The sequence below is a fragment of the Rhinatrema bivittatum genome, chromosome 2 (assembly GCF_901001135.1).
Source record: "Rhinatrema bivittatum chromosome 2, aRhiBiv1.1, whole genome shotgun sequence".
Lineage (NCBI taxonomy): Eukaryota > Metazoa > Chordata > Amphibia > Gymnophiona > Rhinatrematidae > Rhinatrema > Rhinatrema bivittatum.
This window is the reverse complement of record NC_042616.1, coordinates 143,839,802-143,858,104: the sequence shown is the minus strand read 5'-3', so window position 1 is coordinate 143,858,104 and position 18,303 is coordinate 143,839,802. Positions and strand designations below refer to the sequence as shown.

Genomic DNA, 18,303 nt, shown 5'->3' with positions numbered 1-18,303 from the left:
CGCTGAAGGAGGCACGAGTGGTTCACGGTATCAAACGCTGAGGAGAGATCCAGAAGTGCGAGGAGGCAAGGTTGACCTTTTTCCAGATTAAGGAGAATTGTGTCTGTTAGTGAGGCTAGTAGCGATTCGGTGTTCCGGGTCTTACGGAAGCCGAATTGGTTTGTGGTGAGGATGTTGTTTTCGTCAAGGAATTCTGAAAGTTGTCTGTTTACAATTTTCTCCATAATTTTGGCAATCATTGGAAGGTTTGCTATGGGTCTGAAGTTAGCTGGGTCTGCGGTGGGAAGGTTGGGTTTTTTGAGGAGAGGCTTGAGCATTGCCAACTTGAGTTGGTTGGGGACTTGGCCTTGAGCGAGAGAGCAGTAATGATGTCTGCAACGGGTTTGGCAGATATGTTCTTGTTACATCCGTCCGTCTTCGATGGCTTCGCCCCGCCTACCTCTCTCTACTTGCGGCTCCTCCTGCTCACCTTGGACTGATGGCCGCCATGGCATCTGCTTACCGACCTCTCCGGCATTCCCGGACCGGCTTTGGTGCTGCCTCCCACCATTCTCCTTCAAGGTACCTCTAGGGTGTGCGCTCGCATGCCGCCCTCATCTTTATTCTCACGTTGGCGCGAAACTCAGGGGCGTCCCCCTGTTCTGACATCACGACTCCATGGTATACCTGCCTACAACATTTGCTAGCTCGTTGAGTTAGCAACAGAATTCGTACGGATGGGATTCGCTCCCCGTCTTAAGCTACTCTGCTACTCCAGCTCTATCTGGAACTCTTACTACTCTTCGGGGTCACTAACAGGGTACCTGCTCCTCGGGGGCCTCTCTGCTTCTTTCAGGTGCTATTCAGGTGCTATCAGGAAACTGGTACTCGCTCCTCGAGGGCCCATGTTCCCTGTGTCGCTGCCTGCAACCTCTGCCTTCTACTTGGAAGAACTAACTACAGTCACCATCAGTGAGTACAGAAACATCTCTCTCTACAGTACTGCTTCACCGGAATCAGGTACTCGCTCCTCGAGGGCCTGCCCTCTGCTCCGGTGCCAGATCTCTTGTCTAGTGGAATCTCTGCTACTGCTAGTGAGTACAACGCTACCGAGTCTCTCTGCTCTAAGGGATCAGGTACTCGCTCCTTGAGGGCCTGCTCTCCCTGTCTTGGAGCTCTCTTATTCTACTTGGGACTCTGAATACTAATCATTCTGTGTGCTCATAACTCTCAGTCTCTTTCCACTACAGCACTGCCTACAGAGGATCCGCTGTTCCAGCATTCTGGGAGAGACGTGCCCAGCCGGGCTCTACAACCACTACTCACTACTGCCACCTCTGGTGGTTTCATATACTATTTAATAAAAGATTCAATCTGTGTTTGTCTGTCTGGAGTTTAGCCTGATACTGTGGTCCCTCACGGGATTGCCCCCCCGTGCGTGTGGTCAGCTGCCACAGTGTTCAAGGATCCACCCAAACACCAATAACCATAACAGTTCTCTACTCCTATTACCTGGTCATGTGCATTTTGCTTGCTCAATAATGATGTTGGAGAAATATCTCTGAACCATAACAATATACTTTTCTTTGCAAAAACCTGTCTTATAGTTAAGAAATGTATTCTGCTGCGGTGGACAGATGCTATGCTGCCGGATGGCGTTTTATGGAAGGAGCGCATGATGGACCTCTTTCAGTTAGAATATGGATCTATGTTTTCATCTTTCACATTAAAAAAGAAAATTTGGTTTACAACAACTTGGTATAAGTTCTACTGTTCGCTTCCCCCTGACACGCAACAATTATTTCCTCTATCTGAGCCGCCATCAGACATTCCACAGTCCTTGTTGTAGAGGAAGATTTCTGGACTATGTACTTTATTTTGAGCAAGCAATGCGACTGATTTGATGACATCGCAGGGAGGTGGGGGCTGTAAGAGCAGGGGGGGGGGGGGAATTGAAGGGTTTAAAATGTTAAAAACCTGTTAGGATTTCAGAGCTTTCAGTGTGTGGTTTATACTTGTAATGTTGTTGGATGTAATGTTTCTGATGTCCTCAATAAAAAAGCTTTGGAAAAAAAAAAAAAAAGAACACTTAAGCTTTAACTGCATACATAATTTTATCTGGATTGAGAGGAGGCATTCCTATGGTCAGGGGAGGAAAACAATGTGCATAGATTTGATTTCCAAAACTATGAACGCCGTCTTTCCTCCTTTTTGTAACTGACAGAAAAACCAAGTATAAATGTACACAAATACTTTTAACCCTCATATCTTGTAGGAATTTTTCAAAGGGAAACTATACATGTTGTTTCCATTTTAAATTCAGTAGCCAGATATGGTATGAGACAATACTTTGCTGTTTTAAGGGCTGTTCAAACATTACCTCCTTAAAATCTGTTGTAGCTGTAGCTCAAGGAATATAAGCATCATCTCTTTGTTAGAAGAATTCGAATATATATTTAAAAGTGAACAGCTCACTAATTCACAAAATGTCTTCACCCAAGTGGTATCAGAAGTATAAACATATATACAGTGCTTGAGTCAAATCTAATATCTTGTGCCACACAATATAGGACTCATTTTCAAATCATTCAACCTTGGTACTAAACAAATAGAGGCAAAACTATAAAATGGTAATCAATAGTATCTCAAATGTGAAGAATGTCTTCATTTATTCAAGCAAGTAAGAAGACAAGACACCATGATGTTTTAGAATGAGTGTCTGTTTCAGGTGTTACCAATTAAATGTTTCATTAAAAAGAAAAGAAAACACAAATAAATTTTAGATTTAAAATAAAATAATATTCAAACTATCTAGAAAAAAATAAAACTTACATGACTAATGGTGGACATAAATGTCTCAAAACTCTACGATAAGAAGATGCTTTGAACAAATTTATAGACACAACAAACACAAAACACAGACAATGCCCACCAATCAGAAGAGGCCCAGGACTGTTTTAAGCCTCTATGAGGTCCTGGGCAAACCTCACTAGGATTTGCCTCTCTACACTTCTCACCATATAGCATTTTTGCACAATTTATGAACCACAGATTCAGCCAATCCTTGTTAAGACCTAAAGAAGATAATAATGCATGTTAGTTATCTATCTTATTTTACCTTCTCTTCTTTTTTATTTTTTTACCATTTTATTCTTTCTTTCTTTCTTTTTTTGGATCAAGCTGGGCCCCTCTAAGGCTTTGGGCCCTGTGCAAGTGCCCCATTTGCTATATAGATAAAACAGCCCTGAAGAGGCCAACTTAAATGGCATCACTATGATCAAATGACATCACTAAAACACCAAGCAATCAATCTCTCTATTCAAAACTGAAGGAGCTAAGATGTTTAAAACAAAGATCCAATGTTGCTCACAACATTGTAATAATAAATCATGATTATCCTTCCATTCCCCCCCCAGGTTTCCAGCGAGGTTTCTCAAGAACTGAGAACCGTAAATCTTCAAAAGAATGATGTACTTCTAAACAGTGCGCTACCAATGGTGCTTCAATTATCTGCCAATTTGCACAGCTACGATGTTCCATAATTCTCAGTTTAAGAACCCGCATAGTCTTGTCACATATATCAAAAGACAACCGCACCACATAGGATAGTTCACCTCACTAGTCAAACAAAATGCACAAAATTTCAAATTATAATGTTGGATAATAGGCAGTGGAATGCAATTGTTTGTAAATGAATGTGGACATACATAGCAATAAACATAAGAAAAATGTCCAAAAGAATCATGCGTTATGTCAGGCTGTATAGCAGATCAAAATCTGAATGAACGACCTCATCTTGAATGCTATAGCCCCTTGTCAATGCAGAAAGAGGCAATCAATCCAATTCACAAAATATCTTCACCCAAGTGGTATCAGAAGTATAAACATATATACAGTGAAGAACTGACCAATGTTCCCGAAGAAATGACCAATGTTCCCGAATACTTTGAAAAATAAAAGGGGAAAAGGGTAGTACAAACATAGGTCGTGAATCCAGCGCAGTGACCGAGATTGTAACAATAAATCCTGGTCAGCCCATCTAGCTCGAGTGTATGATTTCTTAACCCTTAAACTTGGGTAATCACTATCATAAAATCTATATCGCATAAATGACACTTGCCACTTAAATTCTATTGTAGAAGAACAGTCTTCTTAACCTTAGAAATTTTCCAGCTAGGAAATCCTCTTTCAATTTGCGAGGATAGCAGCTTGAATAGTGCAGTAGTGTGTTATGATCAGTCAGTTTGCAGAAAATTCAAATGAACCATTCTGTAATCTAATCCAAATGTCCAAAAATAGTATAGATGTCAAACTTGTTGTATATGTAAAATGCAAATTAACATAGCAGCCATTCAGCCACACAGAAAAATGTGTAAGAGTAGACAAATTGCCATTCCACAAAATAAGGATATTTCAATATAACAGTATCATAATTGAATATACTATTTAAAGGGACAGCCAGGGAACCACTGTTTTTCAAACATTTGCCATTTGTAATGAAAGCAGGTGTAGGCGATTTAATGTATGTAATGCATTGATTTATGGAACAGTAATTAAGATTTTTGTTCTGTTACCCAGTGCTGTTGCTGAAGCTGAAGGTATTGAACCATTAATACATCTTCTGTCAGATGAGAGAGATGGAGCTGTAGCTAATTCTGCAACAGTACTTATAAATATGGCTACCCAGGAAACCCTACGCCTCAATATGCAAGCACATGGCATTATGCCTGAGATTGTGGGACCGCTGCAATCAACTAATGACTTAGTGCTAAGCAAAGCAGCACTTACTGTTGCTGCAGTTGCATGTGATGCCAGTGCAAGAACTGAGGTAAAAATTATATTCATATGTGCAATTGAGCAGTATGGCATGAGAAAGCTTAGTGTTTTGATAAATCAATACATGTGTCAGCTATTGTATATTAATGTCAATAAAATTGTACAAAACCAAGATATTTAATCAGTTTTGACATATGTCAAGTTTCCAGAAATTGAATAAATGTCTTCATTGGTTATCATTCAGAATAATATAGTAATTCTTTGCCCACTTTTAGTTAAGAAATGCAGGTGGATTAAGCCCACTTGTGAATCTCCTGCATTCTGTGAATCATGAAGTAAGACGAAATGCATGCTGGGCAATTATGGTCTGTGCAAATGATGAACCAACTGCAACTGAATTAGGAAGTTTGGGGTAAGTTTATTAGATTTAATTTCTTTAGTTATTTTCTTACTTAAAGACTAAATCAGCTGCTAAGTTCTGAGAAACACACTTGAAACACAGCATGTGTTTTGGCCTTTGATGGCTAGAGGCTTGAAACACTTCATCTACAGCTCTAGGTGAGTTTTTTAATCAGCCTAAAGTTAGAGTGAATATTGGTTTAAACCAACTGTCACCTTTGGAAAAATCTTAGAATTTATGGATGAAAATCGTTTTAAACTGAAAACAAAGAATCCTGTTTATAAGTGAAGAGGTACCAAGGATGAATGGGATGTAGCCAGAGATCAAGGTAATGAGTGAAACAAGCACTGAAGTTACCTGCAAAAATGGAGTCAGGTAAACATCATTGACCTAATCCTATTAGTCTAAGAAAGAAGAAAGAGCGTGTGTGTACATATGTGTGGTATTTTATTTGTTTTGGGGTTTTTTTAACATATGTGGGAAGACCCTTAAAATTAGTGTTTTTTTTAAATTCTAGTAGTATGAGATATTTTGGGTGGGGAAGACCCAAGAGTTTCTATTGTTGAGATTTTATGGAAAAATTGTCATTGAACCTGCAGTTCTACCATGTAATCACTGGAAGAGTTATTGTTCTCTCTCTTAAAAAATCCTCTCCTAGGTCACTTGACCCTTTATTTTCTCCTACTCTCCCAAGTTCATCTATATCCCTGTTACGTTTAACTTTATCTTTCCCTCTCAGTTCAAATATTACTCCCCTGTTACCTGTAAACCGATGTGATATGTCTATGAACGTCGGTATATAAAAGTTTTTAAATAAAATAAATAAATATATGGGTTTCCCCTTGAGGATGGGATGATCTGATTGGTGGCCTAAGAGGCTATCAATTCTGAGTCACTTTGGTGGGAATGACCCTTTCTAGGATGGAGCTTGGTAAGAGAGGGATCTCCAGGATGTAGTAGTCCTGGAGTGGCCAGCTTATGGGCTAGTGGGGCCTGGGGAGCCCTACAATATGAATGGGTCCTCCAAAGGCTTTTTCTCTCAAAGAAAAAGGCTCGAGGCCATGGAATTGAGAGGTACTGATTTCTTCCTTAGAGGAACTGGCTGGTAAGAAAAGTGGAAGGAGAGGCAGAGCCTGGAGAAGGGAGAAGGGGTGATCCAATATGAGGCGGGCCCCATTCAGATTCGAAGTGTGAAGGAGACCAGGGAAACCTGGACATTGATGGGAGATGGAATAGGATCTGGAGTGAGGAGATGCCTGGTAACAGTGGTTGGTGAATAACTCAGTTTGAGGAGCTCCATTAGTGGGGAAAACTGAAGATGGTGGTATGTTATGGGGGTGAGTCGGATACCCATGGTGTGCGGAGAAGTACTGGGGAAATGAACCACATGTTCCTCTGTGAACTGAATGGTAACTGATGAAGAGAGAATTGGAAGAGATAAAGTGGCAGGTTTATAAAATCAGTCGGGTAGGATTAAGCGATACATGCACGTGCATCTCCCAGTTTTGGCATGTGTATTGCTTTTAAAACTCACCTTATAATGACCCAGAATGTGGAAAAAGAAGAACTTGGAAAGATGGAAGGAAATCATATTGAGATGGAATAAGGGAGGATGGTAAAGATCTAGTTTCTGTTCAAATGGATACTGGGAGCTTGTTACTTTGCCCCTTGGGATATCAGATAGGTTTTACTGCAGGCATGTTTTCTGACTATGTTTTTCCATGACTTCTGAATAATTCAGCAAAAATACTGTATAACCTCCATTTTTATGTGTATATAGTTGCTGGCTGGACCATCCCAGATAATACAAGTTGAGAGTTTGACGGTACCCTTTGTATGGTGTGATTCCTTGGAGTTGGTTTTGAAGTGGCCAGCACTGGTAAAGCTACAGAGGCAGAGGGGAGGATGGATAATGCCCTCCTTGACCATTCAGAGAAGTACTAAAGTTTACTCTTTCCAATAAGATCCACTTCACCATCTGCATGACCCACATTTTTGAACCCACAAATTAATTAGAGAGCCTGACTCTCACCATATGGGGACAGATCTTCTTGTTTTTTTATGTGCCTGGTAGAGGGTTACAGATGAAACACAAACTAGAAGGTGAAAGAATGGAGTCAAAAACATCGAGTGCATTAATTTCTTCAGATGTATACAATCTTATTATCAGCATACTACCGACTATCTGTTGTAAAGTATATTTTTCTTTTCTCATGTTTAAGATATTTTTACTATTTAGCATGGTGTGAGACTGTTTTGTTAGAAAGAGGTCAATATTCACTAAGCCAGCCAGCAGCAAAGTTATCCAAATATTCAGTGGCAAGAATAGCTCATTGAATATTCTTGGCTAAAGTTATCCAGATAAAGTTATCTGAGTAACTTAGCCTTTAAATGCAGTAGTTACGCAGCCCCTATTCGTCTCGCTAACTCCTAATCCTCCCAATATGTTTTAATGAACCATTTTTTCCAGTGTATAAGTCACACCCCTCTATAAACTGCCATTCCCTGTATGTACCCAGATCAGTCCAGACTCCTGGGTTTTGCCTCCCCTCTAGCAGATGGAGACAGAGATGTTTTGACTGACACTGCCCTATACCATGAGGTGCTACCTGCAGTCTGTCAGTATTTCTCTGTCTCCAGCAGATGGTAGAGGTGCAAAACCTGCAGTCTGACTGAAAAAAAAAAAAAGGAAAAACAAAAATGAAGAAAAAAAAAGAATAGTTTGAAGGCAGAAGATTCTACAGCCTCCCAGGGGATAGTCATGTCCTGGTGGGACCATCCCCCCTGGTAGTTGAGGCATTTGAACACAGGATCGGGGACCTTCAGATGCTAACTCTCTTGGTGGCCGGTCAGGATTGACACCAGGGAGCCCAGTTCACTCACCCTGAGAGGGATCTCTTTGAGCCTACAGCCTGTTCTCCTGGTAAAGTTTAAAAAAAAAAAAAAAAAGAAAAGTCTGGAAGAAAAAGAGCAGGTAGGCAGTTTGGTGGCTGAGGTCTCGTTTCTGCCCATTGTGGAGGCTTGCTCTCTCTCTCTCCGGCCCCCTGGTGTCTTTCTTCTGCTGGTTTCGCCGATTTCACCGCCACCCCCAATGCCACGTAGTTCGGCCTGCACCGCTTCTGGGGATGTGAGCGCAAGGCTTTCGTGCGGCGTCAATTCCAGGTACCTCCTCTATGGGGAGGCATGTCGGGAAGCTCTCGGGTGGTGGGGGGGGGAAACAATCTTTGCACTGGGAGCCTGGGAGGTTCTCCTTGGCGCAGCAGCCCCTGGAGGACCTGTTCCCATTTAGCGTGGGAATGGAGGCCATTTTGGCTGCTTTTGCTACTCCTGTGTGGACCGCGGGAGGAGGGGGGTTTCCCTCCTCCCTTATCTCCGCAGGCTGGTGCCTCTGGAGGGGGCCGAATCAAGGGGGAGCAGGATGTGTTTTTTGATGGACATCCTGGGGAGGCTTTGGATTCTTCTTCCTCTATCCCTGTTTTTATTCTCCTGCTGCACAGGGCCTTTAAGGCCAGAAGATCTACTGAGAGACATGGGGAAAAGGGGGCTCCCTTCAGGACGGTTAAGAAGCCCAAAACCCCTGAGAAGGCGGGGGCCTCAGCTACCAAGAAACCTAGGGCCTTGGAGCAGAGGGAGGCCACGAGGTTGAAAGATCTCCAGCGAACCTTGGTAGCCCAGCCCATGGTGGATTTTTCTTCGGTGGCTTCAGCCCAGGATGACCCGCTTGCCAAGGGTCCTCAAGGAGTGGACCTGGATGCAGAACAGGACCCTGAATGGGCATTGGCAGTGATGCTGAAGGGGATGATCCCAAAGTGGTCCACTTGTGCTGCAAAGAGGAATTGGCCCCCCTTATTCCTGCAGTTCTGGAGGAACTGGGTATTGAGGCTCCCCAGGAGGGCACTCAGTTGAGGGCCGTAGCTGCATAGGGAGTGGGATATTCCAGACACAGGGCTCATGGTCTGTCGGGGATGGACAAGTTATTTCCACTCCTGGAAGAGGCGCTTGACCTTCTCAGGGTCCTTAAGGTGGATGCTGCGGTCTCAGCGGTTATTAGGATGACTACTATCCCAGTGTCTGATGCTGCGGCACTTAAGGACTTCAGAATAGGAAGCTTGAGCATCATCTCAAGAAGATATTTGAGGTTTCTGCTCTGGGAGCTAGGGCAGCTATATGTATATGTAGCAGCTTTGCTAAGAGCGGACCTTCGCTGGGTGCAGCAATTGCAAGGGAATAAGTCCTTGGTTGCTTCAGACTCCCTTCAGGCGGAATGGGTGGAAGTCATGGTAGCCTACAGTGCAGATGCATTTTACAATCTATTTCGAACCTCGGCTAGGACCATGATGTCGGCTGTTTCCGCTTGCAGGTTCCTCTGGTTGAGGAATTGGTCGGCGGACGCCTCCTCCAAAGCACAACTGGGTTCTTTGCCCTTTAAGGGAAAGTTGCTAGTTGGCAAGGATTTGGAGGAAATTATCAAATCCGTTGGAGAGAATAAGGTTCATCAGGTTCTTGTTCAAGTCAATCTTTGGGCAGACAGCAGTCGTAAGTTCAGCCCTTTTGCGGCTGTTGGCCTGGCAGAGGTGAATCGTCCCAAGGAACGGGAGGAGCAAAATCTTCCCAATGAGGTAAGGCCTGTCCACTCCTCTGTTCTGTTGATAGGGGGCTGGCTGGCTCTTTTTTACGAGGAGTGAGCCAAAATCATGTCCAACCAGTGGGTCTTAGACATAACAAGGCAAGGATACACTTTAGAATTTGCTCAGTCCCTCAGGGATCGTTTTCTTGTCTCTCTGTGCTCTTGCGAACAAAAGAAGTTGGCGGTGCAAGACACCATCCGTCGCCTCAGTGAATTGGGGGCCATCGTGCCGGTGCCTCCTGCAGAGAAAAAGGCATGCCGATATCCTATCTACTTTGTAGTGCCAGAGAAGGAGGGCACCTTCCGTCCCATTCTCGATTTGAAAGAGGTGAACAAGGCACTCCAGGTACCGCATTTCCGCATGGATACCTTGCGGTCAGTAATTGCAGCGGTCCACAAGGGAAAGTACCTAAAGACCCTGGACTTGTCAGAGTATTACTTGCACATAGGAATTTGGCCTGACCAGCGGTTCCTGAGGTTCATGATTCTGGGAGAACATTTTCAGTTTTGCGCTTTGTCTTTCGGCTTAGCATCAGCGCCCAGTATCTTTACCAAGGTGATGGTGGTGGTGGTGGCAGCCCTCCTGCGGGAGGGAGGGCTGGTGCATCCTTTTCTGGATGACTGGCAGATTCGGGCGAAGTCCGAGTCTCTCTATTAGGAAGCGGTGGATAGGTTCCTGCTTCTCTTGCGGTCCTTGGGTTGGATAGTCAATTTGGCCAAAATCACCTGGTTCCCTCCCAGACCCTGGAGTTCTTAAGAGCCCTCTTCGACACAAGGTTAGGCGCTGAAGAAGGTGAAGAATATGTGCCCTCTTTCAGTGAACCACTTCTAATACGGCACCCATTAAACCCCGGACCTGTAGGTAATTTCCCCGGTCAGAGAAACAGGGTTCCGTAGGGATCAAGGTGTGGATCCAAGACTGCGGCAGAAATCCTCTGCCCCGCCTTGTATCGAACTGAACCTCAAGATACTCCAGGGTCTGAGATGGCTGCAAATCACTCTAGGCCAGATTCAATACACAGCCTAGTTACTGTAGAAAAAAAACTACCCTGCGGCAAACGTGAAGACTCTCTTTCATAGTTTTGGTACGAATCAACCAGCTGTCCAGAGAGGGGAGAACTAGAATGCAGCTCTTGTTGAGAGCCACCACTACTGCTACTATGAGCTATTAAAAAAGGTCTTGGGCACCACAGCAAGCCTGAAGGCAAGATCTGAAACTGGTAAAGACGATCTAAAATACCAAAATGGACCACTGATGTTCCCAACGGATAGGAATATACATCCAGGGCTAGAATGAGCCTTCTTTCTTAGGCATGACCAAATAAATATATATCTTGGCGATTTGAGAACGGAAACCGCTTTCAGGTTCTACATCCATTGTAATGTCACTGCCACTTCTACCCTCTGTTGAGGGGAGTTAGATAGACCATGAAGACATCCAGAGGAATGAGAAGAAACTCTAGAGCATACTCATTCCAAAAAGCTTCAAGAATACATTGATCCAAAGTAAAAAACCTATGTGTAAGGCTGTTCCTCCCGTTAGAGTTGAGATCCCAGTTGGACTGGTGATTACAGACGGATCATCTTACGAAAGGAATTTCCCTGATGATGCCAGATTGGTTGATACTCACAACAGATGCAAGCCTCTGGGACTGTGGGGGGCTCACCATCGGGAGTTGGTGGTGCAAGGGTGCTGGAATGCAGGAGAGTAGTGGTGGAACATCAACAAACTGGAAGCATGAGTAGTTCGGCTGACGTGCTGGCGATTCACTGAGCAGCTAGAACAGCTTCTCCTAAGCATATCTGTCTTTCTTATGGCCGGAAAGAGCAATATCAGGGTCGATTTCTTCTACTTCTCTAGGCTATGTTAGAGTTTGGTGGGTCCTTGAGGCCTAGAGTTCTGAGCGAGGTACTCATCTGCTCAAGGTGGATATTATTTTTGATTTTGGAATTTTTACAGGATGGCTTGCTTAAAGATTTGACCCTTAGCATCTTGAAGGTTCAAGTTGCAGCCCTGACTTGTTATAGGGGAAGAGTCATTGGAGGTCCTTTGTCTTCCCATCTGGACATGTCCCATTTCTTGCAGGGAGTTAAACATCTTCGCTTTCCATTGGGGCTTCCAGTACCTCTATGGGACCTCGAGTTTTTGGCAGATCCAACTTTTCTACCGCTGCATACTTTTTCCTTGTGGCTGCTTACCTTGAAGACAGGTTTTTCTGGTAGCAATCTGTTTGGCATATAGGGTCTCTGAGCTGCAGGCTTTTCCTGTCGTGGGCCTTTTCTCTGTATGACGTGGGTGCAGTCCAACTTCGGACTGTTCCTTCCTTTTTTGGCCCAAGGTGGTTTCGGAGTTTCATTTGAACCAGTCCTATGCCTGCATCGAACAGGGACAAAGATGAAGTTGAGTATCACCTTTTGCATTCTTTCGATGTCAAGCATTCTTTACAGCGGTGTTAGGAGGTGACTGAGGCTGTTTGGAAGTCTGATTGCCTGGTTGTGCTCCATGATGGTGGTAACCAAGGAGCACCGGTGATGCGGGCAACGATTGCCTGCTGGGTAAAGGAAGTCATTTCGACAGCCTTTGTGGCTGCTGAAGTTGCCTTACCAAGACAGATTAGACTGTATTCCTCGTGGGGTCAGGAGGTATTGTGGGTGAAACTTCGTTTTTTGTCGTGTATTGAAATTTGCCGAGTGGTGACGTGGTCATCTTTGCTCAACTTCTTCATGCATTACCACTTGGATGTTAGAGTTAGGGAGGATACCGTGTTTTCGCAGTTGGTATTTTCTGAACAACTGCCAGCCTCCCATCCTTTTCGAGATTAGCTTTGGTACATCCCACTTGTTGGGATTAACCTACCCGAATGCTAAGGAAGGCAAAATTATTACTTATCTGATAATTTCCTTTCCTTTAGTGATGAGTAGGTTAATCACAGACTCACCCTTAACTGCTTGTGTATGAATTGGCAGTTAGCCTTCCTTAGGGCAAGCTATGCAGAGTATGATTCCTTATCTTCATTGTCAACTGGTAAGTGACTTCTCTAGCCCTTAGTTTGTTAGATATCTACCTTTCTTGACTGACTTCAGTGTTCCTGTTGGTTGAGAAACATGAATGTTTGCCTGTTGATAATAATGTTTAAGTATAATCAGTTTGGCCACAGTTTGGCCTTTTCAGAGAATAGTGGCAGGCTGATGTTGGGGTGGGACTATATGGCTGTGACGTTAGCTTTTGCTCTGTCTCCATGTGCTAGAAGAAGTGCACAACCCACTCATTGGGATTGACCTACCCATCACTAAAGGAAGGTAAATTATGAGGTAAGTAGAAATTTCTCCTTGATTTCCTGCTCACATAACTGGTCCCTGTCAATGTACAGTACTCAGTCTCTGCCTACAGCTTCAAGAAACCCTCATGCACAGTTACTTCATCTTTGCCTTTTCTTTAAGTCACATGCAGCACTGTCATGAACCAGTAATTCTTTTGCACTCACAGCCATTGTATGAAACTTGAGAGGGTGTTAGCTCCTACTTCTTAGATTTTTACCAAGCAAACTCAATGCCTTCCATTGAATAAACACCCATAGATTAGTAGCAGCATCCTAGCCCTTGATGTCTTGCTATCTAGGGTAAACCCTAACACAACCACACAGATAATGACCTTACCTTCTAGCCCCAAACACTTCCTAGCCATCATGTATTCAGAGACAGCTTTACTGAAGTTTCCGTATCTCTGGCAATCTATCTATGGCCATGTCACTCCTAATAGGACATGGATGTTCCACTGCTAGGAGCACTTACCATCATCTCCACCTCTCCCACAAATAAAATGCCCTCTAACTGCTTATATGATCATGCACATCACATCCTGGAGCAAATGAGATGAGAGATTGACACACAGTTTTTTCTGTCTTCACAGAAAACATCAGCTTTTCAAAGGAAGAGGAAGAAGAAATCGAATCCCACCACCTCCTGCTACAGCAGCAACTGTGCTTCCTGCTAATGAGCTATGAGGACCCTCTCCAGGCCAAGAGGCAGGGTCTCTGGCATATATTGGCCTAGTGTGCAGGGAATGGTGGAGGAGATGAGTGGGATCAGAGCCGATCTCAGAATTCTGGTTGTTGTGGTGGAGCGAGTAGCCCAGGCTCAAGAGGGCTACACACCTGTTCTTGATCGATGACCATGAGGCCATCACCATAGCCATGGGCCCCCTAGCTTTTCAGAATCTGGCCTCCCAAGATTACTTGACCCTTTTCTAATGTAAATAGTCTAGTTTATAGATTTTCCTAACCCTTTCCTATTTTGTATTTGTAAATAGTTTTTAAAGTGTTTTAAAGTTTGTAAAGTTTTATAAAAGTTGATTATTATTCTTACAATTTTGATGTTTGTTTCTTATTTGATTCATGCATTGATAAATTTCCATCCACAGTAAAGCCCCTTTAAGGACAGCCTATTGCAATTACTTTCTCATCCACACATCCCCATGCATGTAGCTTGCCATGCAGGTCTCTCCAGTAATCTTTATCCTCCTCTCATCTACCCTTAGAGCTGTTTATCTGTAACTTATGTGTTATGATGCTGCTCATGGGCCCCAACTGTGAGCAGCCTCTCACCTCCCTCCAGCCGATGCTGCTGCCTTCCTTGCGGCTCGGAGGCCACCGACATCACCGGCCCTTCCTTGCGGCAGAGAGCCGCTTTTGTTTCCGTGCGGTGGGAGCAACGCTGAGTTCTTCCTTTGTGGCCCGGAGGCTACCGCCACTGCCATCCTTCTTCTGGCAGAAGCGCCGCCATCATTCTCCTCTTCGCAGTCTGGAGGCCGTTAACATTGCTGCCTCTCTCGCAGCATGGAGCCGCCGTCTTACTGACCTGTCCCATGGCAGAGTGCCGCCTCCAGCTCCAGTGCCTCGCAGCATGAATACCATCACCGCTGTTTCTTGGCCCCGGCTCTCTCTAGGTGCGCGGCCGCGTCTCTGCTCAATATTTAAGGGGCCCGCGGTGGGAAAAGCTCCGCGGCCCTGCCTGATGACGTCATCCCGGCATCTTATCTTCAGCCCTATAAAAGGGCTCTTCGCCAGTCCTTCCTAGCCTTCGCAAGGAGCATGCCTGCTCCTGGATGCTCCATTTCAGTTCTTCATCCAGGAGGCTCCGAGGTCCATCGTCTCTTCTTCAAGGTCCATGTTCTTTGTTGGAGCTCCCTTGTCTTCGTCCGTGGTTCCTGGGCCCTTTTCGGATCTGTGCCCTTGTCTGTCCTGTGCCTTGTCATTCCAGTTCTCCGGTTCCTGTCTCCAGATGTTCCTGTTTCTGGTCCTTGTCTCCAGTTGTCCCAGTACTTCAGTTCCTGTGTCCAGTTGTCCCGGTTCCTCCAGTTCCTGGCTCCAGGTATTCCAGCCTTGTCTCACCGCTGGATTCCTCCTCCAGATGACCATCCTGAGTTTGCCTGAATCTGTGTCTGAATCTGAGCCTGAGTCCTGTTCCGGTCATTGGAGCCTTGTTCCGGTCATATCTGTCTTCAAGTGCTGCCTGGATTCCTCCTTTGTCCTAAGCTTTAGTCCTATGCTTGTCCTGCTCTCCACCTGATCCATGACCAGCCTCTTTAGGCTATGTAGGGTGTGCAGTGGGACAGGGTGGTCCATGACCAGCCCATGGGGGACTGTGTAGGGCACCCTGAGGGGCAGTTCCTGCTTAAGTCTCCAAGTACTTCGTCTTGTCCTAGTCTCCAAGTGTCTTGTCTCGTCCAAGTCTCCAAATGCCTATGTCTCATCCTTGTTCCACGGTCATCGCCTGTCCTCGACCTCTGTCCGTCCTGTCACACCTACCGTTCCCAGGCGGCGGGTTTGAAAGGGCTATTGAGTGGCCGGAGGGCTACCCCAGAGACCAGCATTGCGTTGTTGGGTCTCTTCTGGTGCATTTGGGTTCAGCAGAGGTCAGGGTTCTGAATCTTCAGCCTGTCCGCCTGTGCTCGGATACACCTCGCCTGCCTCGGTGCTTCTCCAGAGTCCTCCTCTGGAGCCGTGCCATGGCCCAAAGGCACACTCTCTCCCGAATTGGGACCGCTCCCTAGTGCTCCCGCAACATTATGGTTATTTGGGTGTGCAGCTTCCCTGAATGACCTTCCTGTAATAGACACAACACTTCAGAGAGTATAGGCCCAATTTATCTTTTAGCTCATGGCTTCCTAAACTGTAAGTCAGGACCCCAAATAGAGTCACAAAATTTTCATTGGAGGGGTCACAAGTGCCTCAAATGGCAGCATTTTTTAGGAACCAGCAGCATTAGTAGTTGAAATCAGCATGGTGTATGTGAGCCAGCACATACTTACAGGCCTTGCTGTGGCACTGCCTTTGCATAAGTTTTAGTGGTAACAGAAAGCCATGAGAAGGGATTAGGGTCACTGTGGAGTCTGTGAGCTTGCAATGGCTCATAAGTCCAGTATTTATATTAATTACTAATGCTGCTGGCACTTGCAGTTCACCATCTGGCTTAGGATCAGCCATGATAGAAAGTGAAGACTGAGTGTGCATGGGCTGGTGGAGATTGCCAGAGCTTTTTTCTCCTCACCCACAACTGATCTTGCTCAAACAAAATATGCTGTTCCTGTCCTTGCCTGCCATCTCTTCTCACTAGCTGTTATCCATCTATGGCCTGAGGCCCCCACAAAAGTATTGTTGCTGACCCTTGGAGAGGGACAGGTTTAGAGAAGGGGCTGTTTGTAGAGAGGGATCAGATGCCGGAGGGCTTGAGGGTTAGATCAGTTGTGGAGAGTGAGAGAATGGGATGAAAATATGACTGGAGATGTGAGAGCAACTAGAAGGTTGAATGGAGACCAACTGGGGTGATGTGAGATAACCAGATATAACTGCTTCTCAAATGTTTAATAACTCTAATTTTTCAATTCCAGTGATCTTGAATTGGGGAAATTACTGCTTAAAATGCCGCAACAACAAAAGATTTCAATACACCAAAGAAGAAAAAGAAGGAAGAACGATGGAGAGAAGTAACCTCATTAATATTAACACTCATAACTGCTCATTAATTAGCTATTGGTTTATATTACATTTTTTTCTGATTAATGCTCAATCATTAACAAAAAACCTGTCCTAATAGTAGATTTATTACAAGACCAAAAGCCGGATTTCATAGCAATAACAGAAACTTGGTTAAAAAGCACTGATTCAGTTTTAATTAATCAAATAGCAAACAACAATTATGACACCTTCTCAGTCCCCCGCCCTAAATGCAGAGGGGGGGTCTTAGCTAATAGTGAAAAAAGCATATGTAACGAAATTATTGATATATTTTTGTGAAAAGTGAACCCTGGGCTGAGATGAGAGGTGTCTCAGCCCACAGGGAGGAAGCCCTGTGAGCCTCACCATCAGCAGGCGTGGTCTCAGTGGCGTAGGTCATAGCTGGAAGGTAGAGACTATATTATTAAGGAAAGAAAAGTAATGCCCGCAGAGCAGGAGATGCAATAGTACAGTTCTGAGCAGTGGGGTATACCCACAGTGATACCACAGACGTGAAGATCCGGTAGTGGCCCGCGGAGCGGGGTATGCCAGGAATCCCTTCTGATGAGTATAGGTACCCCTGGAATGCAGATCCGGTAGTGGCCCACGGAGTGGGGTATGCCGAGGATGTCTGAATAGTAGATGATGAAGAGCTGGTTAGAAGTGCAGGAACCCGGAAATGGCTTCTGTAGTTGGTGTGCCAATACCCTACAGCACAAGATATGCAGGATAACCTCTCCTGAAGGGAAACGGTAGTGGCCGGAGGCACGGGGTACACCGCAGGGAATCTCCAATACAGCTGGAAACGTAGAAGTACTCACAAGAGGTGGTTCCAGGAAAGTTACCCAGGAAGCGGGTCAAGTAGTAGTCCAAGGCAGGAAGGCCCTCAGAGGAGTGGATAGCCAGGAACGAGGAAGAGCCCCCATGGAGCGGGTACTCAAAGCGTTGTATGCCAAGAGCAGAGTCAGGAACAGGAAGTCCTAGAATAAAGCAGATTCAGCAACGAGGGAACTCCTTGCTGACTAGTAGAAGGCAAGGGCCGGTCAGCTTAAGTACAATAGCGAGTTGACGTCATCGGGAGGGGACATTCCCGAGGTTCCAGCCATGATGTGTACAAAGGGGGCCCTTGTGCGCACGCAATCGCCTAAGTGATTCCGGATCCAAGATGGCAGTCGGCAGCGCCCATGCTGTCCCGAGGACGCCAGAGAGGTCGGCGTGGGTCAGCAGTGGCCGCCATTCTTCCCAGAATCAACGGTGTGGGGAAAAGAGAGGTGAGCATGAGTGGTCACAGCCGTCTGCGTCTGACAGGTGTAACTGTACCCCTCTTCTTAGGGCCCCTCCCTGGGGATTTTGGTTTCCTAGAATGTGATCTGTGAAATTATTGTATCAACTCCTTGTCGAGGATGTTGCATGCAGGCTCCCAACTATTCTCCTCCCAACTATTCTCCTCAGGACCAAATCCTTCCCAGGAAATAAAGTACTCCCAATGTTTTCCATGTTTTCTAACATCCAGGATGTCCTCTACC

General features: G+C 45.2%; 1 protein-coding gene across 3 annotated transcripts in view; it reads left to right on the top strand.

The window, feature by feature from the left end:
• ARMC3 (armadillo repeat containing 3) overlaps positions 1-18,303 on the top strand; it is a 641,613-nt gene that overhangs the window by 376,575 nt on the left and 246,735 nt on the right. For 2 of the 3 annotated variants that reach the window (XM_029588705.1, XM_029588707.1), the window contains exons 11-13: positions 4,558-4,807; positions 5,031-5,167; positions 16,672-16,767. In XM_029588705.1, the coding sequence (XP_029444565.1) occupies positions 4,558-4,807; positions 5,031-5,167; positions 16,672-16,767 (483 nt within the window). The remainder of the gene's footprint in view (positions 1-4,557; positions 4,808-5,030; positions 5,168-16,671; positions 16,768-18,303) is intronic. The other variant, XM_029588706.1, reaches the window with a different exon arrangement.